At 38.5% G+C, this 26,341-nt stretch overlaps 1 protein-coding gene across 1 annotated transcript in view; it reads left to right on the top strand.

Moving 5' to 3' along the window:
- Window positions 1-26,341, top strand: part of LOC124798938 (armadillo repeat-containing protein gudu-like) — a 114,497-nt gene that overhangs the window by 74,524 nt on the left and 13,632 nt on the right. Inside the window, exon 9 of the mRNA XM_047262472.1 lies at window positions 6,823-7,014. Within this exon, the coding sequence (XP_047118428.1) occupies window positions 6,823-7,014 (192 nt within the window). The remainder of the gene's footprint in view (window positions 1-6,822; window positions 7,015-26,341) is intronic.

The raw sequence follows: 26,341 nt of genomic DNA, 5'->3' as shown, positions 1-26,341 counted from the left end.
TCCCTCAGCATCACCTGATTTCATTCGACTACATTCCATTCCTCATTTTGCTTTTGTTGATGTTCATCTTATATCCTCCTTTCAAGACACTGTCCATTCCATTAAATCGCTCTTCCAGGTCCTTTGCTGTCTCTGACAGAATTACAATATCATCGGCGAACCTCAAAGCTTTTATTTCTTCTCCATGAATTTTAATCCTACTCCAAATTTTTGTTTTGTTTCCTTTCCTGCTTGCTCAATATACAGACTGAATAACATCAGCAATAGGCTACAACCCTGTCTCACTCCCTTTGCAACCACTGCTTCCCTTTCATGCCCCTCAACTCGTATAACTGCCAACTGGTTTCTGTACAAATTATAAATAGCCTTTCACTCCCTGTATTTTACTCCTGCCACCTTCAGAATTTTAAACAGAGTATTCCATTCAACATTGTCAAAAGCTTTCTCTAAGTCTACAAATGCTAGAAACATAGGTTTGCCTTTCCTTAAACTGTCTTCTAAGCTAAGTCGTAGGATCAATATTGCCTCATGTGTTCCAACATTTCTACGGAATCCAAACTGATCTTCCCTGAGGTCGGCTTCTATCAGTTTTTCCATTCATCTGTAAAGAATTCGCGTTAGTATTTTGCAGCTGTGACTCATTAAACTGATAGTTCGGAAATTTTTACATCTGTCAACACCTGCTTTCTTTGGAATTGGAATTACTATATTCTTCTTGAAGTCTGGTGATATTTCACCTGTCTCATACATCTTGCTCATCAGATGGTAGAGTATTGTCAGGGCTGGCTCTCCCAAGACTATCAGTAGTTCTAATGGAATGCTGTCTACTCCCGGGGCCTTGTTTCAACTCAGGTCTTTCAGTGCTCTGTCAAACTCTTCACACAGTACCATATCTCCCATTTCATCTTCATCTACATACTATTCCATTTCCATAATATTCTCCTCAAGTACTTCACCCTTGTATAGACCCTCTATATATTCCTTCCACCTTTCTGCTTTCCCTTCTTTGCTTAGAACTGGGTTTCCATCTGAGTTCTTGATATTCATACAAGTGGCTCTCTTTTCTCCAAAGGTCTCTCTAATTTTCCTGTAGGCAGTATCTATCTTACCCCTAGTGTTATATGTCTCTACATCCTTACATTTATCCTCCAGCCATCCCTGCTTAGCCAATTTGCACTTCATATCGATCTCATTTTTGAGACGTTTGTATTCCTTTTTGCCTTCTTCATTCACTGCATTTTTATATTTTCTCCTTTCATCAATTAAATTCAATATACTCTTTCCCAAGGATTTCTACCAGTCCTCATCTTCTTACCTACTTGATCCTCTGCTGCCTTCACTGCTTCATCCCTCAGAGCTACCCATTCTTCTTCTACTGTATTTCTTTTCCCCATTCTTGTCAATCGTTCCCTAATGCTCTGCCTGAAACTCTCTACAACCTCTGGTTCTGTCAGTTTATCCACCTTTTTGCAGTTTCTTCAGTTTTAATCTATAGTTTAATACCAATAGATTGTGGTCAGAGTCCACATCTGCCCCTGGAAATGTCTTACAATTTAAAACCTGGTTCCTAAATCTCTGTCTTACCATTATAAAATCTATCTGAAACCTTCCAGTATTTCCAGGCCTCTTCCACATATACAACCATCTTTCGTGGTTCTTGAACCAATTGTTAGCTATAATTAAGTTATGCTCTGTGCAAAATTTACCAGGCGGCTTCCTCTTTCATTCCTGACTCCCAGTCCATATTCACCTACTATGCTACCTTCTCTTCCTTTTCCTACTATCGAATTCCAGTCACCCATGACTATTAAATTTTTGCCTCCCTCCACTATCTGAACAGTTTCTTTTATTTCATCATACATTTCATCAATCTCTTTGTCATCTGTGGAGCTAGTTGGCATATAAACTTGTACCACTGTGGTAGGCGTGGGCTTTGTATCTATCTTGGCCACTATAATGCGTTCACCATGCTGTTTCTAGTAGCTTACGTGCATTCCTATTTTTTTATTCATTATTAAACCTACTCGTGCATTACCCCTATTTGATTTTCTATTTATAACCCTGTATTCTCCTGACCAGAAGTCGTGTTCCTCCTGCCACCGAACTTCACTAATTTCCACGATATCTAACTTTAACCTATCCAGTTCCTTTTTTAAATTTTCTAACCTGCTTGCTCAATTAAGGGATCTGACATTCCACACTCTGATCCATAGAACGTTACTTTTCTAATGATGTCCTCCTGAGTAGTCCCCGCCCGGAGATCCAAATGGGGGACTATTTTACCTCCGGAATATTTTACCCAAGAGGACGCCATCATCATTCAACCATACAGTAAAGCTGCATGCCCTCGGGAAAAGTTACGGCTGTAGTTTCCCCTTGCTTTCAGCCGTTCATAGAACCAGCACAGCAAGGCCATTTTGGTTAGTGTTACAAGGCCAGATCAGTCAATCATCCAGACTGTTGCCCCTGCAACTACTGAAAAGGCTGCTGCCCCTCTTCAGGAACCACACATTTGTCTGGCCTTTCAACAGATACCCCTACATCGTGGTTGCACCTTCGGTACGGCTATCTGTATCACTGAGGCACACAAGCCTCCCCACCAGCGGCTAGGTCCGTTGTTCATGGTTGAATATAGAGACCAATTATCTTCATAAAGACTGCTTACTAAATTTTGAGAACCAGTATTGGGTGAAGAATCTAAAATATCCTTCTACCCTCTTCATGTTGCTCCAGTAGGAACTGCAAAGACCAGTTACATGACTCAGAGAAGCATTCTTCCTGAGCTCCCTGTGTGGAATGGGAATAAACCATAACATGATAGCATGATGTACAATTGGAGGTACACACTGCCATGAAAATCACAGTGTTTTGCAGAGTTTGTGTGTAGATGTAGAGGTATTTCGTCTAATGTATGATTTTTCCCTGTGGCTTATTAAAAAATTAGGTAGAGTTTCAAGATTCCTGATGAATACTCACTAAACCATATAGCAAGAGGCGTACATATAGGGGATGGGATGATTATGAGGGGTGGCCAATAAGTAATGCCATACATTTTTTTTCTGAAAGCACATTGGTTTTATTCAGGTTCCCAATACACTGTTTTATTCCTCACTCCTCCAGCTACAAAACCCTACATTTCGACATAATCTTCATTCAATGCAATGGCTTTACACCACCTTACTGGAAGGGGCTGTATGCCCGCATGCTACTGCTCTGCTGGTCAGCATCAGAACCACTGTCTGGCTGCATCAATAACCTCTCTATCATCCACATATTGTTTACTGTAGTGTGCATCTTTCACTAAACCAAATAGGTGGAAGTCAGAAGGTGAGAGATCTGGGCTGTAGAATGAATGATGAAGAACAGTCCAGGGAAGTTGTATGAGCTCCTCTGGGGTGGGCAGATTTGTGTGAGGCCTTGAGTTGTCTTGGAGATGAAGTTCATTTGACTTTTTGTGGTGACAAACATGCTGAAGTTTTTCTTCAATTTCCTGAAAGTAGTACAATACACTTCTGGGTTGATTATTGCACCATGAGTGAGGATAAAAAACAGAATAACCTTGTCAGAGTCCTAGAAGACCATCACCTCACTTTACTGGTTGAGAGTGCAGCTTTGAACTTTTTCTATGAAGGAGAGGTAGTGTGGTGCCAGTCTATGGATTGTCGTTTTGTTTCCAGTTCAAAGTGATGAACCCGTGTCTCATTGCCTGAGACAATGCTCAACAAAAAATTGTGATGATCACAAACAGTTCCACACAGATGGTCTACAATTGTTCATTAGGATCTTCTGTTGGGCAGTGAGGAACCCAGCAGGGACACATGTTTGAGGCTACAACTGGTGGACAGGTGCCTCAGAAATACCAAGAGAGACATTCTGTTGTGCAGCAAGGTGTGTGATTGTGATCAGTCAGTCACCTTGAATGAGAATGTCTGCACGTTACAACCTGCAGGAGTCGCAGCTGTGTATGGTCAGGTGGCAAGAGGGTGATCTGACAGGTTTGCGAGACCTTGTTATGATGATGAAAGACACCTCGCCCAATGACTCACTGTGCCTTTGTTCACTGCTTGTCTCCATAGACATTGTGCAAGCATTTATGAATATCTGCAGTGTTCTGGTTTATCACCAAAAGAAATTCAATGACAGCTCTCTCCTTGGACTGCACCTCTGATACAGATGCCATTTTGAAAGCTTTTTATAGTGCTGCCATGTATTGGAACTTCATCAAACTATATGGGCTGAGGTGGAAATACTCCATGATGTCCCATAACAAATTCTCCATTTTTTTTAAAATGAAGTTGTCCAAGGAAAAAAAATGTGTTGCATTGAACGCTGCTTGTAAATTATAAATTTTTTGCAACAAAACCTGAGAAGTTATCTATCTCCAGGAGTGCAATGGCTTTTATAATATAATACATCATGAGACAGATGAAAACCAAGAACAGAACTTACGTTCCCCAGGAGTTAGTCTTTATTATAAGAAAACCAGTATGTCTAAAGAAATGTCAAAATTTAATCTGATAATAAATATGCCTTGATGAGGAATTTTCTGCCAAAAAAAACAACAAGATTTACACTTTGTATTAGCATTAAACAATGCAATTTATGTAAATATTTGTGACTTAAGACAGTGGTTTGCTAGTCTTTATGTACGTAATGTCATAACATCTACATAATTTGCTTTCTGTTCTAACAACCATGAATAGTAATAATCATATCATAATCTAATATTATGTTTTCCTGATAATTTAATGTTGTATGACATTAACGTTAAATCAGAAGCTCACCATGTGGATACCGAGGAACACCATAATTACCTATATCCCATTCTGAATTTAAGGTACACCTACACATTTTAATGATGATTCTTTGTTTCCTGTAATTTTGATAAGGACCAACAAAGTAAGGAGGACATTCTGTAATTAATTCAATACTTAGATAACAAAGTTCGAAGTGTCGTACTAAATATGCCCTCAGAATCCTCAGTGGCATTGTCTTCTAAGGTATAATGATTTTTATAATTCAGTTCGAACTGTGTATTTGCTTTGATTGCCTGGAATGTCTATTTAGGAGCTGTTCTATAATTCTTTTCTGACTTATTGTGTGCTTTACGTTAAGAAAGAATCCATTGATACTGTTGGCAGTATTAAACAATGAAGATATGTTTAGTAAAAGATTTGGAAATATTTCTGTTTATGCTGCTTTTTATGTTTTTTAGCATTTAAGGAATTAATTTGCTATTGTGACATGTTTGTTAGATGTCTTAATGTACATGGCATTCATTAATATTCACAATTAATCATTTTCAGAATAAAATTCAGTTGTCAATTGTACAATCAGGAAATTTACAGGGCTACTGTAAATTATTCATTCATTTACAACTTTATATATTGTATGAAGTATTACGGTGGAAATGTAATTGATGCATGAAAAGAACTGTAAACTCACTGAATTTGCATTGTGCTCACTAGTTGGTGTTATGAGTGCAGTGTATTTGGAAACTGGTGATAAAGCAAGAACAGAGTGTTTATATGTTGGAATATGCAAGATGTTTAGCTGTTACAATCATGCAGCATGCATTCAGAAGGAATTATGGAAGAAAACTGCCATGTAATCAGAACACTGCGCATTGATATTGACAATATAGGGACACTAGTTCTTTCTCTAAACAGAAAATTACCTGTCAACCAAGTCTGCCAGATGCAACTGAGGAGAAAGTGAGTGAAAGTTTCATACACAGTCCAAAAAAATTACCGGTCCACACAAGCCATGAACTAGGAATACCACAGCAATCTGTGTGGAAGATTGTGAGACAGCGGTTGCATTTCAGACTGTACTGTCTGCAGATGATGCCTTTTGATTGTTTCCACAGCTGCCTGCTGATTCTGAGAATTTCATATTCCAATAAGATGGGCCACTTCCTCATTGGAACATCTACATTTGTCACTACCTAAATGATGAACTTCCACATCACTGGATTGGGTGTAGCAGTGAAGATTATATGGCCCTGTTTCCTTGCCCCCACCACAGGTTGCCTGTCATAATGCTGCAAGACTTTTTCCTTTGTGGTACATTAAGGACCATGTGTATATACCCCCACTTCCAAGAACAGATAATGTATCGATGCTGCTGTGATGACTATTGAAGGGATGTTGCTGCATAAGGTATGGAAAAAAACTTGACTACCTGTTTGGACACATGTTGTGTGACCAGAGGGTGACTTATAGAACATGTGTAGAATGCAAAATGCAAATTTCATGAGTTTACAGTTCTCTTCATGCAACAATCGCATTTGTATATGTAATACTTTGGAAAATATAGAACTTTGAAAACAAATGAACTGTGTGTAGTAGCCTTGTATTTTGCTTTACTGGTTTGAACAGATTAATCTGTCACCTTCAGAGGATTAATATTGGTTTAGCAGATTTCATTATGTTCTTCAGAGAATCGCAATGCCATTTCAATATCTTCTTCACAGAAGCATTATACCATGACTTGTCAAAATATGTAAATATTGTTTGTGATAATTATAAACACAGATTGTTAAGTATTACATACAATATGTACTTTTTCCAACATTGTCAAGGTCCTATGCTTCTGTGAAGGAGATACTGAAATCTATATTAAGCTTCTGAAGATGACAGATAAATCTATAGAAACCAGTAAAGCAAGACAAATTTCCTGTTTGTGCAAGTGCTGACTGAATTTTATTCTGAAATATGTACCATGGCTGCTGAGAAAATAATAGCCCTGAATAAAATTATAGAAATTATTACGTTCAAACAAGATGAGCTGATAATTGTTGTTTCTTCTCTCTGTGCACAGGATGCAGGAGAAATGGTGAAAAGCATCCCTGGAAGCATGTTGATTGCAATACGTTTACTTCGTACTTCTAATGATACAAATGTTTTGGCTGGTGTATGTGCTGTCTTGGCCAGGATAGCACTGGACAAGGAGAACCTGGCTATTATCACAGACCATGGAGTGGCAACTGTACTAGCTAAGCATGTAACAACAGTAAGTGTGATGTGGTTTCTGGTTTCTAAATCTTCAGCTACAATATGTTGTTTCCATGTAACAGCAGCTTGTAAAAGTACCCATGCGACTCACCAAAATCTATTTTTGGAAAGTAAATATGTGATGGATAAAAGGGGAAAACCACAGGAATTTTGATAATGTCTGCTTTCTGTCATGGTACTTAATGTAAAAGAGGGATAAACTCAAAATCTGATGCTTAGTTGTGTCAAAAGCTATTCACACTTCATAAATTTATTTTTCGTTCTGAATAATAATTTTAGAGTCTTGTTTCAAATTGCTTGTTCATTATTTGTTATTGTAGTTGTTGTTGCTTTTATCAATGATTTGAGCAATTAATATCATGCTACAACAGTATTTCCTTTTATTTTCCTTTGTCTGGTGTTTACCCTGTCTTCAGCAATACTTCAAGCATTGTCCTCCCCAATAGTTGAGTGGTCAGCACGAGGGAATGCTATGCTAAGGGGTCAGGGTTTGATTCCTGGCTGGGTCGGAGATTTTCCCCATTCAGGTACTGAGTGTTGTGTTGTCTTCATCATCATCATTTCATCCCCACTGACGCGCAAGTCACCAAATTGGTGTCAAGTCAAAAGACTTGCACCAGGCGACCGGTCTACCTGACAGGAGGGCCTAGCCACATGACATTTCATTTCATTTCACTTCAAGCATTTTCTGACATGCTTCCTTTGTTCATCATAATTACATGCACATGATTGATGATTAAGTGATGATGCCTAGGTATCCTTTAAGAACAGTTTTATTACAGCATCACAACACTGCCAAGTTCCACAGAAAACAGGACAACAACTGGCATAGTCGTTGATGTGATGCAGCGTATGCTTGGCAGGAAGCTCCAATGGACGGACCACTGGTTGTGGCCAGCTTTTGAGCCATAGCTGAGGAAAGTGCTCTCTGCTGAAGGTTGAGCCATAACTGATGTACACAGCAGGTAGAGGAATATCCATGGGTGCTTGATGTCCACATGACCCACAGATAAAGGCTAGTTCCCTTGATAGCAGTGCTGCCATTGCTGCTGGGGTTGCCACCTCTGAATGATGATGGTGCCTCTGATGGCACCTGCTAGCATTTAGCCTGTCAAAATATAGTTTGCAGTCAGTACCATGTCCATAACATACACTGTGCAAGTGAGAAGCATAAACAGTCTCTTGAAGGAGGACCGCCTGCTGAGTAAGAGCAGGCTTCCTGCAGGGTGCAGACGTTGATCTGGAAGCTGAAGTGGTCAGCGACAGTGAGATACTTGACTTCCCTTTGTCCTCAAAGAAAAGATTATGGAGCCTTCTTGATGCTAGGAAAAAGATTCTGAAAGGTGTACCTCAGCTGGGGGTGGTGGGCCAACCAAAGAAGATCATAGTGCCAGCTGATGTCCTCAATTGGTGCAGAGGGCATCCAAGATTGAGGGGAACTTTTGGTGGCTCTCTCCGATGCTGTACCCTAAAATTCAAGACTCGAAGCTGGGAAGCAGTATCTGCAGATACGTTGGGTGGTCCACATCAGGATTTGAAGAAAGCTTTTCTTGAGGGGGGGGGGGGGGGGGGGGGGGTAGGCAAGAGAACTGTGGTGCCGAAAGAGCAGACTGATGTAGCTAGCTGCTGGATTGGTCCAGAAGGAGGGATCACAGGATCAGAGATGACCAATCAGTGACCCACACAAGCAAACCCCATGACTGTCCAAAGGGCAGAAAGAGGAATGGGTGCCATAAGCACCACAGGCACCAAGAATAACAGTCAAAAGGCCCAGAAATGTGAAAACAGAAAAATGTTACAGGAAAATGTGTGCAACTGAATGTGAAGGATGTTCAGAGGGCACAAAGTACAGTGTGTGTAGAAGCACACTAATGGAACAGACCGGCAGAGAAAACTATTCGAGGGAATGTGGAAAACATTTTGAGATGTAAACTGACACTGGGGCTTGAGATGGCAAAAACTACTACCAGTGCCCTGAAGAAATGGAAAAGATGACTTGTGTAGAATCATGAGAATGCAGGAATAAAATGCAACAAATGAAAAAGATTTACGCTGCAACAAATGAGAAAAGCTGTACGCAAAAAGAAGGGCAAGAAAACATAATGAGGCACCAACGGAGCTGAGAAAAACAGCATGTAGCCACATGTAACCCAAAAGAAGAAGGTGCCAGGTGTTGTGCTGCACCTGCAAGGATGGCCGACCATGGCTTTATCTTCTCAAAGTGGGTGGAGCAGCTTCTGGATCAGTCAGTCAGTACAGATTCAGCAGGATGCAGCTGGAGCCTAGTCTGAGTGCTGTAACGCCAGAGGACTACACCGAGAAATGTTGCTTGTACCCTCATCGCCATCTTGTAGCTGGGCCTCTGCCCACCCTCGATTAAAGGGCTGGCCACGATTGCACAAGCATCAGGCATAGCTGGAGGGGGCCACCAGCCATGTACCAGATGTGACTGCAACACGAACATGGAGTTGGCACTGGAGCCAGGGAACATTAACCATTGTTGCCATCTTTTGTATCCTCTATTTTAACTGCATGCACATGATTCATGACTGAATAATGATTCCCAGGTAGCCTTTCAGAACGCTTTTAGTATAGCATGAGAACAAAGTCAAGTTCCACATAAAACAGAATAACAACTTGTGATGAAGCAAGCTGGAATATTTTTACTTCCCCTCTTGTTTTGCCATCTGTCTCCTTAAAATTCATTTTTTTCAATTTTAACTGATTACCATTGACATACATGAATATAATCTGCATTTCGTATTAGAGAACTATTGGCCCTCAGTTTTAAAGAATATAACACCAGATCTAATTTTGTGCTTGGTTTTATGTATGTAATTGATTTTATTTATTTTAACTATCCCTAGTTAGTATCTTTTATTATAGGGTGAAATCAGTAATTGTTTCATAATGTAAATTCTATTGTTGACATATAAACAAATATAAATTCTGTAATAATTGTAAACATTTGGAAGGCGAAATAGTAGTAATCTGTTTGGCTCTCTTCAAAAACATGTTAGCAAAGCCAGCCCTTAATTAATTCCAAAGTAATTAACAGTTTTGTCAAAAGTATTGTTTGCTTAACTATATATGTTAATTTCATGATTTAAACAAATAATTCAGCCTAACTCTTGCAGTAGGAGAAACTGTTAAAAGGATGCAATTTTCTGATGTATTCATTTAATTTAATGAGTTAAGTTTTAATTGTAATTTCTGTATATTTAACTTGAAACAATATGTAGTTTCAGTGCCTATTATTGTGATGATATATAAGGGCCCAGTTCTTGATCACGAGTCAGTCAGTCCACGGCTGAGTTTCAGATGAGCAACCTGTATTTGTTAAAACAACAACACTGTATCAACTTAACAGAGAAATAAGTGTTACACCAATGGGCCGTGTGTTAAAGCAGTAACAGTGTCTGTTCCATATGTACCTTTCTATTCTTCAAGAACTGTGAACTTTTTGATTAGGTTTTTACTACTCGTAGATGTAGAAAACTGGCGTTCTATGGATCTGAGTGTGGAATGTCAGATCCCTTAATCTGTTAAGTAGGTTAGAAAATTTATAAAGGGAAATGGATAGGTTAAAGTTAGATATAGTGGGAATTAGTGAAGTTCACTGGCAGGAGGAACAAGACTTTTGGTCAGGCGAATACAGGGTTATAAACACAAAATCAAATAGGGGTAATGCAGGAGTAGGTTTAATAATGAATAAAAAATAGGAGTGCGGGTAAGCTACTACAAACAGCATAGTGAATGCATTATTGTGGCGAAGATAGGCACGAAGCCCACACCTACTGCAGTTGTACAAGTTTATATGCCAACTAGCTCTGCAGATGATGAAGAGATAGATGAAATGTATAATGAGATAAAATAAATTATTCAGGTAGTGAAGGGAGACGAAAATTTAATAATCATGTGTGACTGGAATTCGAGAGTAGGGAAAGGGAGAGAAGGAAACATAATAGGTGAATATGGATTGGGGATAAGAAATGAAAGAGGAAGCCATCTGGAAGAATTTTGCACAGAGCATAACTTAATCATAGCTAACACTTGGTTCAAGAATCATGAAAGAAGGTTGTATACATGGAAGAATCCTGGAGATACTACAAGGTATCAGATAGATTATATAATGGAAAGACAGATATTTAGGAACCAGGTTTTAAATTGTAAGACATTTCCAGGGGCAGATGTGGACTCTGACCACAATCTATTGGTTATGAACTATAGATTAAAACTGAAGAAACTGCAAAAAGGTGGGAATTTAAGGAAATGGGACCTGGATAAACTGATTAAACAAGAGGTTGTACAGAGTTTCAGGGAGAGCACAAGGGAACAATTGACAGGAATGAGGGAAGGAAATACAGTAGAAGAAGAATGGGTAGCTCTGAGGGATGAAGTAGTGAAGGCAGCAGAGGATCAAGTAGGTAAAAAGACGAGGGCTAGTAGAAATCCTTGTGTAACAGAAGAAATATTGAATTTAATTGATGAAAGGAGAAAATATAAAAATGCAGTAAATGAAGAAGGCAAAAAGGAATACAACGTCTCAAAAACGAGATCAACAGGAAGTGCAAAATGGCTAAGCAGGCATGGCTAGAGGACAAATGTAAGGATGTAGAGGCTTATCTCACTAGGGGTAAGATAGATACTGCCTACAGGAAAATTAAAGAGACCTTTGGAGAAAAGAGAGCCACTTGTATGAATATCAAGAGCTCGGATGGAAACCCAGTTCTAAGCAAAGAAGGGAAAGCAGAAAGGTGGAAGGAGTATATAGAGGGTCTATACAAGGGCAATGTACTTGAGGACAATATTATGGAAATGGAAGAGGATGTAGATGAAGATGAAATGTGATGAGGTAAGATACTGTGTGAAGAGTTTGACAGAGCACTGAAAGACCTGAGTCAAAATAAGGCCCCGGGAGTAGACAACATTCCATTAGAACTACTGACGGCCTTGGGAGAGCCAGTCCTGACAAAACTCTACCATCTGGTGAGCAATATGTAGGAGAGAGGTGAAACACCCTCAGACTTTAAGAAGAATATAATAATTCCAATCCCAAAGAAAGCAGGTGTTGACAGATGTGAAAATTACCGAACTATCAGTTTAATAAGTCACAGCTGCAAAATACTAATGCAAATTCTTTACAGACGAATGGAAAAACTGGTAGAAGCCGACCTCGGGGAAGATCAGTTTGGATTCCGTAGAAATGTTGGAACACATGAGGCAATACTGACTTTACGACTTATCTTAGAGGAATGATTAAGGAAAGGCAAACCTACATTTCTACCATTTGTAGACTTAGAGAAAGCTTTTGACAATGTTGACTGGAATACTCTCTTTCAAATTCTAAAGGTGGCAGGGGTAAAGTACAGGGAGCGAAAGGCTATTTACAATTTGTACAGAAACCAGATGGCAGTTATAAGGGTTGAGGGGCATGAAAGGGAAGCAGTGGTTGGGAAGGGAGTGAGACAGGGTTGTAGCCTCTCCCTGATGTTATTCAATGTGTATATTGAGCAAGCAGTATAGGAAACAAAAGAAAAATTTGGAGTAGGAATTAAAATCCATGGAGAAGAAATAAAAACTTTGAGGTTCACCGATGATATTGTAATTCTGTCAGAGACAGCAAAAGACCTGGAAGAGCAGTTGAATGCAATGGACAGTGTCTTGAAAGGAGGATATAAGATGAACATCAACAAAAGCAAAACGAGGATAATGGAATATAGTCGAATTAAGACGGGTGCTGCTGAGGGAATTAGATTAGGAAATGAGACACTTAAAGTAGTAAAGGAGTTTTGATATTTGGGGAACAAAATAACTGATGATGGGCGAAGTAGGGAGGATATAAAATGTAGACTGACAATGATGAGGAAAGAGAAATTTCTTAACATTGAGTATAGATTTAAGTGGCAGGAAATCATTTCTAAAAGTATTCGTGTGGAGTGCAGCCATGTATGGAAGTGAAACATGGGCGTTAAATAGTTTGGACAAGAAGAGAATAGAAGCTTTTGAAATGTGGTGCTACTGAAGAATGCTGAAGATTAGATAGGTAGATCACATAACTAATGAGGAGGTATTGAATAGAATTGGGGGGAAAATAAATTTCGGGCACAACTTGACTAGATAAGGGATCGGTTGGTAGGACATGTTCTGAGGCATGAAGGGATCACCAATTTAGTATTGGAGGGGAGTGTGGAGGGTAAAAATCGTAGAGGGAGACCAAGAGATGAATACACTAAGCAGATTCAGAAGGATGTAGGTTGCAGTAAGTACTGGGAGATGAAGAAGCTTGCACGGGATAGAGTAGCATGGAGAGCTGCATCAAACCAGTCCCAGGACTGAAGACCACAATAGAAACAATAGATGTTCAACAGGAAACAATTGTAGCAGTATGTGGATGTTCACCTGTTAACAATTAATGAGGCTTATGGGAAGCTAGAACAGTAATGCACTGGCCATATATATATATAACTGTGAATTATTGGATTGTTGTGAAAAGTGAAAGTAAAAGACTATGAAATGCAACTGTGCATCTGTTGTTTACATTATTTACAGTAGTCAGTGCCCAATTTACAAACCCCATTTTTTTCAGCCAGTGTAGCAACTCAGTATGTCGACACCGAGGACAACAAACGAAGAAATAAATAAAGCAGGCAGAACCGCTACAAACTGAAATGATCATCCTTGATCTGATGTGAATAACAGAATCAAGGCCTTTAGGGGGACATTGGTCATGATGATCACAATAGCATAAGTACACAGTCAAAGTCCACTGTAGCAAGACTAGTCTGTGGTGGACTATCATCCCTGTTGCAGAGAGATGAATGTCACTGTTGTGGTGTGGTGTAGATTTGGCAGGAAGCTACAACGGATATACTGTAGATTGCAGCCAGCTCTTGGCCTGGGGCTGAGTGAAGTGCTGCCTGCTGGTGGGTGAGCCATGACTTAAGTACACAGCAGGCAGAAGAGTATCTGTTGGCACTCAGAGCCACATGACACACTAATCGTAGCTAGTTTCCTCTATAGTAGTGCCACCATTTCACCTGATAGCTTTTAGCCAGTCAACAAATTGTTTCTAATCAGTACTGTGTTCATGACATATGATGTACGAGTACTTGCAATATGCATAAACAGTCTCTGAAAAGAGGAACACCTGTGAACCAAGGACAGTGTTCCTACAGGGCATGGACAATTATCTGGAAGCGAAAGTGATCAGCAACAGTGATCATTCAGTTCCTAATCTACAAAATTTTGCACTTTGCTCCCAAATGTGGAAATGCTGTGATGTTCAACTATTCTAAATCTTGGCACATTTCCTTAACCATATTTTCTTCTTTTTTGTCAATAGAGGGTTGAATATCTGTTTTACTAATCCATTTTCATTCCTGTTGTATAGGTTTCCAAGAAACATCAGCTACCTCCTTCTCCTCATAGTATTCAAAATCCTTTCCACATCCTGCTAGACTTTGTGTTGTTTCACAGTTTCCGTATGTCTTCAGTCCAAACTGTCCCCAGTATTTTTCTGAGTATTCTGCTTTCCAAAATCCCTAGCTTCTGCAGGCTATAGTTGAAAATGAGGCATTCATTGGCATAGAGACATTCTAATTTGAAGGCAGTGTTGTAGTGCCACATCTTGGCATTCCAGGAAATATATTTGTTCTGTGATTTTTTGGTCAATGCATATACCCTTTTTGTCTTAACATTACATAGATCAGCATACATCGTAAAATTAAAATACATATTCTGTAGTTAACACATCTCAAAATCAAATGTCATGAACGTTTATTAGTTCAGGAATATTAACAGGTATTTTCATCTATATCGACAACTACTGAATATTGGCACAGCCCTACAGGTATTTTCATCTATATCGACATCTACTGAATATTGGCACTGAATAGGGGGGTGGGCATAAAAATATAATATATAATGGAAACTGATTAATAATTGCTGCTTGAATAATCAAAAAAATTGGAAAGAATAATTGAAAGAAATTTGAAGGTACACCTATCCTGAGTGAACTTTAACAGGCATTATATCAACAGACCTTCAATATGCAATACATTATTATTATTATTATTGGTGTTTTGCCCTTAAAGAGCGCATTTGGACTAAACTACATGGCCAGTTCCTTTTGCTGCCTTCCTTGCTGCCCAAACTTCCCTCATTCGCTCGCTGTGTTTCTGTTTCCGGTCCTCTGTCCATGCTTCTTGTCAGCTTTGTGTCTTCGGCTTCATCTTGATTGCCTTTTTGGTTGCCCATATTTCTTTCATCTTCTGGCTGTGATCTTGCTTGCGTTCTTTGGTCCATTTTATGCCTGTTCGTTTGTCGCATTGTATCTCATGTAGTTTACTTTTCTTAATGATGTTTCTGAACTTTATTCTGTCGTTTATTGTGTCTGCTGTTATGTTGAGCTGGTTCAGGTCGTTTTCTACCTCTGCTACCCATTTGTTGTTTCTAGTGGTTACCCAGTCAAAGATCTGTTTGGTCAGCTTGTGTGATGGCATTCTGTATAGGTGTCCATAGAATTGTAGTCTGCGTTTTCTAATATTTTCTGTAATTGTCTCCGTATGTTTGTACAGTTCCTCTGTATGTTTCTTGATCCATATTCCATTGTTGTTAGTTGCGCCAAATATTTTCCTAAGTATTTTCCGTTCTACTTTTTCTAATTGTCTGATACGTGTATGCCCTAGTATTAGTGTGGTCTCTGCTGCATATAGTGCCTCGGGGAGCACCACCGTGTCGTAATGGCGTAATTTGGCTTTTTGTGAGATAGACTTCTTGTTGTAATGATTCCACACTACTTTGTATGCCTTGTCCAGTTTAGTCTTTCTTTCTTCGTTTGAGTCTCTGTTATGTCCACTCATTTGTAGTGTTTCACCGAGGTATTTGAAGTTTGCCGTTTTGTAAATCGTGCCATACTTTGTGTTCAGAGATGAGAGTTTCTTTGTGCTCATAAACTGTGTCTTTTCGTAAGAGATCTGTAGTCCAGTTTTGGAAGCGATTTCGTGCAGTTTTTCAATAGCGTCTTTTGTTTCCTTTATACCTTTCGTGACAATCGCCAAATCGTCAGCAAAAGCCAGGCATTTAATCTGTAGGTTTCCTAAGGTTATCCCCTGTTGTGATGTTTCCCATTCTTTTATGACCTTATCTAACACCAGATTGAAAAGGAGAGGTGAGAGGCCATCGCCTTGTCGGACACCTGTGCAAATTTCAAAGGGCTCTGATAGTTCCCCACAGAACTTTACTTTGGAGGTTGTGTTGGTTAAAGTTTGCTCTATGATAGCCCGTGTTTTGTTGTCTACTTTGTATTCAGCTAGAATTTTGAAGAGAGTTTTCCGGTCGATAGAGTCGTACGCCTTTTTGAAGTCAACAAAGGTAATGATCAGGTTCTGTTTGTGTTGTAAAATCATTTTCAGGTTCCAAATTTGTTCCGCACAAGACCGCCCTTTATGGAAGCCTGCTTGGTATTCCCCAATCAAGTGGTCGGTTTGGCATTCTAGTCTGTTCAGTAAAGCTTTAGAGAGGATCTTGTATGTGACCGGTAGTAGGGATATTCCTCTGTAGTTGTTCGGGTCAGTCTTGTCATCTTTTTTGTGTAGTGGGTGTATCAGGGCAGTTTTCCAGTCGCCAGGAATTTTCATGGTCTTCCAAGATCCTGTGGATGTCTTTGGTGAGTTCTGGGTCTTGCAACTTCCAGATTTCCGCGATGATGCCATCTTCTCCTGGTGCTCTACGATTCTTGAGTGACTTTATTATTTCTTTAACTTCTTCTAGAGTTGGAGGTTCACTATCTGGATTGTATGTGCTCGTTTCTGTCATCATTTCTTCCATGGGGGGGTCCGTGTTGAGCAGTTTTTCAAAGTACTTTGCCAGAATGTCACAATTGTTTTTGGTATTGGTTTCTAGGGTTCCATCTGGTCTTCTGAAGCACAAGTTGGGTGATTGATATCCAGTCATATTTTCTCTGAACGTTCTGTAGAAGTTTCTTGTATTGTTCTTCATGAAGTCCGATTCGATCTCTGTCAGTCGCCGTTTGTCATACTGTCATTTTTCACTGCGAATGATTTTGCTTGATTGCTTCTGTGTTTTCAAGAAGTTCATCCAATTCTCTTGGGATTTATGGCTACTAAATTTTTTCCATGCACTGATTCGTTGGTCAATAGCTTGGTCACATGTGTGGTTCCACCAACGGTGTTTCCGTGTTCGTGGTGCTTGTGCTAGTTTCATGGCCTCTCGGATTCTTCGTGAAAGTTGTGTCCAGTCTGTTGTTTTCTCCATTTTAATTTTGTGTAATATTTGTGTCTGGTTTAAAGTAACGTATTGTGGATCTGGTCTAACAATTTTGTTCTTCTGGAGCTTTTTCTTGGGCAAAAGACGAATCCTGATCTGTAGTAGGTGGTGGTCTGAGTCGAAGTAGCCTTTACGGGTGTCTATGTTCAAAATTTCTTTTTGTGAGTCTTTCTGCACTATTACGTGGTCGATTTGTAGTTCTTGCTTTCCGCTGGGGAATTTCCATGTGGTAAGTTTTCGTGTTGGTTTCTTGAATTTTGTTGACATAATGGCGAGGTCGTGGCTTTTGCAAAAGTCTATCAGATGTTTTCCGTTTTTGTTGGTGTCCTTGTGTGGAGTATGTTTTCCTGTGATATGTCTGTATATCTTTTCTTTTCCGAGTTTGGCGTTGAAGTCTCCCAGTATTATTTTGACTCTATGTGCAGGAATTTTTCTGATAGTTTCTTCCATACATATATATATATATATATATATATATATTTTCACCATTTAAATTTATGTACTTCTTTTTCTTGTTACTGCCATTGCGTATAGAGCTTGGTATGACAATATTGGTTCTGGATCGCCCCACCTCTGCTCACACAGATTCATCTTGTCTGCTCCTCTTGATATCAGGATTCTCGGTGTGGGCGAAATGATGAACAGATGGGTATGGTCATCATGAATTTAAGAGTAAACTTTGCTTTACTAATAACTTTTTGTAGCACTTCTTTAGTATCTAGTTGGAATACATATATTTTAACATTAGTAACAGGGCAGAACTTTTCATACGTTTGCCCGCTACTACTTATAGAGACAAACAGATGAGTATATAAAAATTCATCAGCTGAAGAGCGTATCTCTACTTGTTTTGTATCTATCTCAGCATCATTGCTGGTGTAAAATAACTTATTATTTTATATATATCTTTTATGTACAAAAAGTAAAGAACAAGGGAAAGAATAATAATAATAATAATAATAATAATAGTAATAATAATAATAATAATATGATTCATTACAATTTCCCCCCACTGTGCACTGACATCATATGGAGGTGCAAAGTGTGTGGGTTTATTTCCCTTTTTATGGGTTGATAACCCTGGCAAGTATGGGCATAGCGTTTATTTTTCGGCCATTGGAGTTATCCTACATGGTTATAAATTTATATAGGCATGTCAGCTTCCCTTAACACATACCTACATAAGTTTTCTTTCATGACAAAGTTCTTGCTGTAACCGCATAGTCCCACTATTGTCAGTCAGTATCTGCCCAGTGTTTAGCTTGCAAACCATGCATATGCAGCTCAATGTTGGTTACCATGCCAGCTCACTTTCACATGTTTAATACAAAGTCTGAGTGCCTGTGTCGTGCATCCACCGTAGCCTTCACTGAACAAATTCGTGAAGCTCATGTCCAGTGGCACGACCCCTTGTGAAATCTTCGATGTAGTGGCAACTGGTTTCAATATCAGCGGCCCGAGGAATGTATTTCACCTCATCACTCTCACTTATTTAGTGGGAACACCAGCTGTACATTCCACATCCATCGACAAGGTAAGTTTCTTGCCGCTTTTACGATATTGTCGAGCACAGAAAATTCATGTTATTGCGACATTGTCTAGCACAGAAAATTCATGTTACACAAAGTATTGTCATTTTTAGTTCATCCCACACACACCCACATATCTCACACACAAACACTTAACACTTTTCAGGCAGGTTTCGTATGTTTTGTGCTTTGTTTTTGAACATCTTTCATACTGTTGCATTACACACAATTTCTGTAGTATCCTTTCCACATACTATATGCATAACAAAAAAATACAAATACAACTACAGAAATAAACTTATCCTATTCATTTTCTGACATGTCATTATCATTGCTTATGTACATTTTAGTCCGATTGTCATTTTGTTTTAGTACATTTTATTAAATTGTAATTTCAATACATTTTTTAATTCCAATTATATGAGTACACTCTTTGCTCTCGTTTGGTTTTCAATTCTTGACATAACATTCATAATAGATTCTACTTTTCTTTATGGCATAAATTGACATACATTTCATTTAAATTTACAGTGACTTCTTGTCGGAGCATATTTATCAATTTCAAAGAATTAAAGAAGTAAACAATAGTCGCTGCTATAGATTCTATGCGCTGCTCAAATAACTAGGCATGGCTTCGCCCCTCTAGCATTCTCCAGGAAGCATCCATACGCTAAAAGGTTGAGGAAATTTCACAGAAAGGCATTTATGTGCTCAGCTACATCATGGAACTCAACTTAACTGTGATCCCAAGAACAAAATGATTTGTTGTTTATAAACACAATTAAAATCTGATGATACCAATTGTATCAAATACTTATTAAAGTGCAGCTCAATATTTACTAGTTATGTTCATTGTATAAAGGATGAACCATTTCATATGCTGAGGTATACAGAGCTGTGTCATCAATAGTATATGTTATGTCCAATGAGTGTAGAACAGCATTTATATGAGTGATAAACATGTAAAAAAAATTTCAGTGTAAATCAGGTGTTTGATGGTTTCATGGGTAACTGATGCTCACAGTAGTTAGGTTTTGACCCCTTGATTATTTGATAGTGCTCCACCTTAGTTCAGCATCGTGATATGCCATGTACTGCAACTGTATTCTTTTACACATTTTTTCACACTATCACATTCATACCTATCATAAACTTGCAACTATATTTAGTCGTGTTGCAGCCCTTTCTTAAGTTTATATGGTACCTAATGCTTGACAAGCATTTATCTTTCTTCACTTTGGGACGTGTCAATGCATCATTCCCTGGAAGAAAAAACTTAATACTAATTTAAAACTAAATCTTCATAGATAGGTGTAGAGTGGCTTGATGGTCACTAATACCACTTTCATATATTCAACCATGTATTCACTTACTTCAGCGTGCAGTTGTGCTATCACAAACTCATTTAATGCCATGTGTGCATCTCTACTTACCTTGTAAATCTGAAAGATAAAGTGTATTATAGGTGTGATGTGACCTCTTATTCAGATTGCCACTTATATTGTACTCACCTGTTTACCTGCAGAAAGAGTTTTCTGGTCCCCTGGCTATAATTAGCGTGTGTACTTTCAATACTTAAACTTATAAATATATAGATTTAATGTATATAGTACTGTAACTTCAGTGAATATATCAAAGTTTAGGATCCCTTTCTGTGTGTATAATCCATTAGCTTATCTTCATTTGCATTTTTTGTGTGGATAGTCTTAGTTATAGCATAGACTCTCCCTTAATTTTCTATGTCCCTGTTTATGCAATAGGCTTTAAAAATGCTAATACAGGCTGTAGCTCATAGGGTTTGTTTGTTTTCGGTGCTCCACACTTTCAGCTGTGTCTGTCTGGTGCGCACGCCCTTGCGATTTGTTGTCTAGATTTCTCCCCAGTGTGTGTGCGCTGTGTCGCTCTGTTACTACTAACATTGCAGCGAGTTGTATATTGCATTGTATGCTACTGTGCCTTTCACAAGTTCATTTATTCATTTACAACTGGGCTACATGCAAGGTGAAGCATTGAGTTTAAAATATCGTCATATCTAGACAAGTAAAAGTAAAATTCTTCCTTGTTACATCCGCTCACCTTATCATTTACACATTTTACATATTAGAAAAACAACGCAAACAAAAATTTTTCTTATCAGCTAACAAGATAAATTCTGGAATGTGATTTTCCAGCATCCTAAATCTAATAATATTATACATATGTACAACTTAGAGGGTATATACCTACCTTGATCATATCTGATAAAGCAAGTGTTGATCAAGCTCGTCCCCTCACTCTCCTCCAAGATCACAGAACAGTTCAAGTTCTCTGGTGTCGCAGTGGCATTGGTCTCTGGGTTAGGCGTAACTTCCACTATGTGGACTGTTGGTGTTTGATTACACCAACTAGTATCCTGAGAGGCTCTCGACTGAAATTCTCCTTGCCTCTGGATAATATTACATATATGTGTGTTACTTTGCTGGACGAGTTCTGCTGTCTGTGGGCTATTCAGTTGTTTGTTATTGTTTTGTGTTTGCCAAGTGATTGGCTGATTATTGTTGATAGCTTGTGTCTGTACATATTGTACAGGCTGGCCATATGCTACTCTGCCATTGTAGTTGTTTTTGCTAAATTTTTGCCTATTTCTTTTATATCCACCTCTGAAAGTACAGATTTCTCCATTGCTATTGTGATTACCATTACCATTACCATAGGTCTGTGCGGGGTAAAGTTTCCATCCATGTTGTACTATGAATCCATTGTTTACTTGTTCATCTGTAAATCTCTGTGTCGCTATCAGCCTATTAACAGGCTTGTGTTGTACTGGTCTCTCTTCATATATCAAATCTATTGAGTCCACTACAGATAGAAAGTATTCGGTGTCGTGGTCCGGGATGGTAATGAGTTTTTCCCTACTGTGTGCAGGACGACAGCTCTTTAAAATTTTCAGAACGGCTACGTCAGATACTGGGTTCATACAGTATCTGGTTTAATTCAAATATTTTTCAAAAAAGCCCCTTAAGCTTCCATACTTACTATTGAACAGAGCTGGGTTGAATGCTTCACATCTGAGCCTCTCTTGTATGGTCTCAGACCAACACTTATCCACAAATTCTCTCTCAAACTGTTCATAATAGTGGCAACATCCCTCCATGTCCATAGCCCATAGCAGAACATCACCCTGTGTATATCCAACAACAAATCTAATTTTCTGTGCATTGGTCCAGGTACGACGTAAAACATTTTGAAATGCCCTGATAAAGACCACAGGGTGTGTTATTTCCCTTCTGAAGTAAATATCAGGAACTGTCGATGCCTATGTAATGCCTCATCTGCAAGGAATGTTGACAAACATGTGGCGCCATCGGTGACAGGCATGTTAATGTTCACTTGTGAAATAGTGCATGGCAACTGTGCTTCTACGTTCTATGTGATTACTCTGCTATTCACAGTAAACTTCCTGACAGAGGGTTCAATGAACCACCTTCAAGTTTTCTCTCTACCATTCCACTCTTGAGCAGCGCACGGGAAAATGAGCACTTAAATTTTTCTGTGCATTCCCTGATTTCTTTTATTGTATCATGATGATCATTTCTCCCTATGCAGGTGGGTGCCAACAGAATGTTTTCACAATCAGAGGAAAAAATTTGTGATTTAAATTTCATGAGAAGATCCTGTCAAAATGAAAAACGCATTTGTTTTAATGATAGCCACTCCAATTCACATATCATGTCTGTGGCACTATCTCCCCTACTTAGCAATGAGCTGCCCTTCTTTGTACTTTTTTGATGTCATCCATCAGTCCCATCTGATGCAGATCCCACACCACACAGCAATACTCCAGAATAGGGTGGACAAGCATGGTGTAAGCAGTCTCTTTGGTAGACCTGTTGCACCTTCTACTTGTTCTGCCAATGAATCGCAATCTTTGGTTGGCTCTACCCACAACATTATCCATGTGATAGTTCCAATTTAGGGTATTTGTAATTGTAATCCCTAAGTATTTAGTTGAATTTACAACCTTCATATTTGTGTGACTTATAATGTAATTGAAATTTAGCGGATTTCTTTTAATACTCATGTGAATAACTTCGCACTTTTCTTTATTCAGTGTCAGTTGCCACTTTCTGCACCATTTGTTCGACAGGCGCAACTTCTGGCAAGTGTTGTTGCATTGTGCAACCTTCACTGTTTTCCTTCAATGGACGAACCCCATATTGTGGGTAATCAGTGAACATATCTAACTTCTCTTAAAGCATAGGTTTGTTTTCTGTCATATGTTGTTTTGGAATGTCAGTAGTTTTGGCAACACTACCTTATAATGTTTCCTCTGCTTCCATTAAACCCGATTCTAGTTTAGCTAGAAGTTGACTTTCTTTCTCTTTTAGAGCTTCTTCTACAGTATCTACATAAATTTTGCAACTGTGACACTACCTTTTCAGCAAGGGTGCTTCCCTTATCCAGCATCCTGACTTCAGCTTTTCCAGTTATTTCCTTTTCATCTGCACATAATATATCTCTCTGTTTTTTGGCAAATTCTGATTCTAAACTTAGCTGATCTACTCATACTCAGCTTGTGTATTTCTGTAGGTAGGTTTTTGCAAAGATCTTGCAGCTGTCTGACTGTGTTTCTCAAATTTTTTACCAACATATCTACTTTGGTTTGCATCTTCTGAATTGGAGAATGTTTCACCAAGATTTTGTAACTCACCTGCAGTTTGTTCCTGTTTATAGTCTACAGATGTTATTTTTTCCCTCAATGTATTTATATTGCGTGACATGTCAGTAATTATTTCTTCTTTTAGTTACGTACCAAGCTCTGTGAATTTCCCAGATAATTCATCAGATAATTCAGTGTGTATAGTTTTGTTCACCTCACTGAACCGTTGACTAATACTAGTCTTGAAATCGTTAAATGAATTATATTGCTGTGCAAACTGTTGTCCTATATTTTCCTGATGTCCTGTGAACTGCTGTGTAAACTGCTGTGTTATTAGTTGCATGAGCAGTGACAAATTGCGTGTCTCGCTAGTATTTGCATTCCTTTCATGAACTGTTTCCTATTCTTGCATTTGCAACATTGTGAGCAATTAATCAAAGGAATTTTCGCAGTCGTGCACTTCAGTTTCACTATGTGAAAAAATGTTTTCCCGTGAGAACTGAGAAATTGTCTCATGAAGCGTCATGAAAGTGACATCTTGATTAGTTATATTACCAGTGTCATCATTTTTTAATAGTGGGACGCCAGCCTTGTTGTTTCAGTAGCCAAAGGCCAGTTGACAAGTTGGCATGTCACTTTCAACTGCCAAGCTCAGATTTGCGACATCTTTCCTTTGAATCCATTGTGAACAATGTTTAACAAAACTATGAAAAAAAAAAGATTTTCAAACATGAAATTTTGTTTGTATTGGTACTTTTCAATTTAATTAGATTTATGGGCATATTCATTAATGACCTGGTTATTCTCTGATGCAGTCTTACAGAATCTGAATGAATTATTTTGCACTTTAATGTTGACTACTTTCCTTAAAGAATATTAATTCGAAAGGAGAGGAGATTACCTATGGTGAGGAGATGGCACCAAGTGCGGCCATATAAGCGTACAGCGTAGCAGCTTCCTACCTTTACCGCTGAAATCTGAATTGCCGGCGCATCTCGTTAGTAGGCAGAATTTAATTTTAATTTGCTCCTTCAAATTTTTATTAGTCTCAATGTCATAGACATGTAACAAATGCAACAAAGGTCTCATTAGTTTCTTGTAACAATAAAATGGATCATTTATTGCGAAAAAAAAATTTTTTATCTTAAAAATTGAAAGGTCTGTTCGTATTCTGCTTGGCGCTGTCTTTTGAATGGTCACCATTGAATAGTGGCATAAAAATATAATATGCAAATTCTTCTTGTCTACTTTGACGGGTATGTTCGTCGTGAATGTGTGAGTAAACTTTGCTCTCCTAGTAACTTTTTATAGCACTTCTTTAATGTTCGGTTCAAATACACATTTTTAAAAAGTATTAATGCGGCAGAACCTTACATACATCTGCCCGCTACCACTTCTAGAGACAAACAGATGAATATACAAAAATTCATCAGTTGAAGAGCATATCTCTACTTGTTTTGTTTCTATCCCAGCATCATTGTTGTTGGTACGAAATAACTTATATATATATAAAAGGAAAAGCATGAGGGAAATAATAATAATATGATTCATTACGCTACATACATACCCTGCAAGACATAGTACAGCACATGGCAGAGGGTACGTTCTATCACTGCCAGTGTTTTCCTCTCTCTTCCTCTTGCAAATGGAGTGAGGAAAAAATAAGCATCTACAACATGTCATTTCTCTTATCTTCATAATCCATACAGGAAATGTTGTGAGGGAGGCTAATCAGAGACTGTGTTTTATTGGCAGGACACTTAGAAAATGTAACAGGTCTACTAAGGAGACTGCCTACACTACACTTGTCCGTCCTCTTTTAGAATACTGCTGTGCAGTGTGGGATCCTTACCAAATAGGACTGATGGAGTACATCGAAAAAGTTCAAAGAAAGGCAGCACACTTTTTATTATTGCAAGATAGGGGAGACAGTGTCACTGAAATGATACAGAATTTGGGGTGGACATCAATAAAACAAAGGGGTTTTTCTCCTCCAAATGCGAATATATTTTGTTGACACCAACCTATGTAGGGAGAAATGATCACCATGATAAAGTAAGGGAAATCAAAGATCATACAGAAAGATATACATGTTTGTTCTTTCCATGTGCTATACGAGATTGGAATAATAGAGAATTGTCAAGGTGGTTCAAGGAACCCTTTGCCAGGCACTTAAATGTGATTTGCAGAGTATCCATGTAGATGTAGATGTAGAAATTTCTCCAGAACCCAAACTGGTCTTCTCTGAGGTCAGCTTCTGCTAGGTTTTCCATTCTTTGTAAATAATGCATATCATTATTTTAACCATGACTTATTAAACTGATAGAACAGTAATATTCACTCATGTCAGCAACTGCTTCCATTGGTATTTGAATTATTATTTTTCTTGGTATCTGAGGATAGCTTGACAGTGTCATAAATCTTGCACACCAAGTGAAATAGTTTTATCATGGCTGGTTCACCCCAGGACTCAATAATTCTGGGGGAATATTGTCTACTCCAGGGGGCCTTGATTCAAAATATCTCTTTCAGTGCTGTGTCAAATTCTTCTTGTAGTATCATATTCACAATTGGATCTTCATCTTCCCCTGTTGTTCAAGTGCATTTCCCATGTACAGCCTCTCTGTATATTCCTTACACCTTTTCCTATTTTGCTTAGTACTGGTGTACCCAGTTTCTTAAGTTTTAATTAGAGTTCATAACCAATAAATTATTCTGACAGTTCACATAAGACCCTGGAAATTCTTACAGTTTAAAATATGGTCATGAAATCTCTGCCTTGCCATTATACAACAAATCTGAGACCTTCCAGTGTCCCCAGGTCTCTTCCCAATGTACTGTTTTCTTTTCTTATTCTTAAACCAAGT

The sequence above is a fragment of the Schistocerca piceifrons genome, chromosome 5, assembly GCF_021461385.2.
Source record: "Schistocerca piceifrons isolate TAMUIC-IGC-003096 chromosome 5, iqSchPice1.1, whole genome shotgun sequence".
Classification (NCBI taxonomy): Eukaryota; Metazoa; Arthropoda; class Insecta; order Orthoptera; family Acrididae; genus Schistocerca; species Schistocerca piceifrons.
This window is presented reverse-complemented; position numbering and strand designations above follow the sequence as displayed.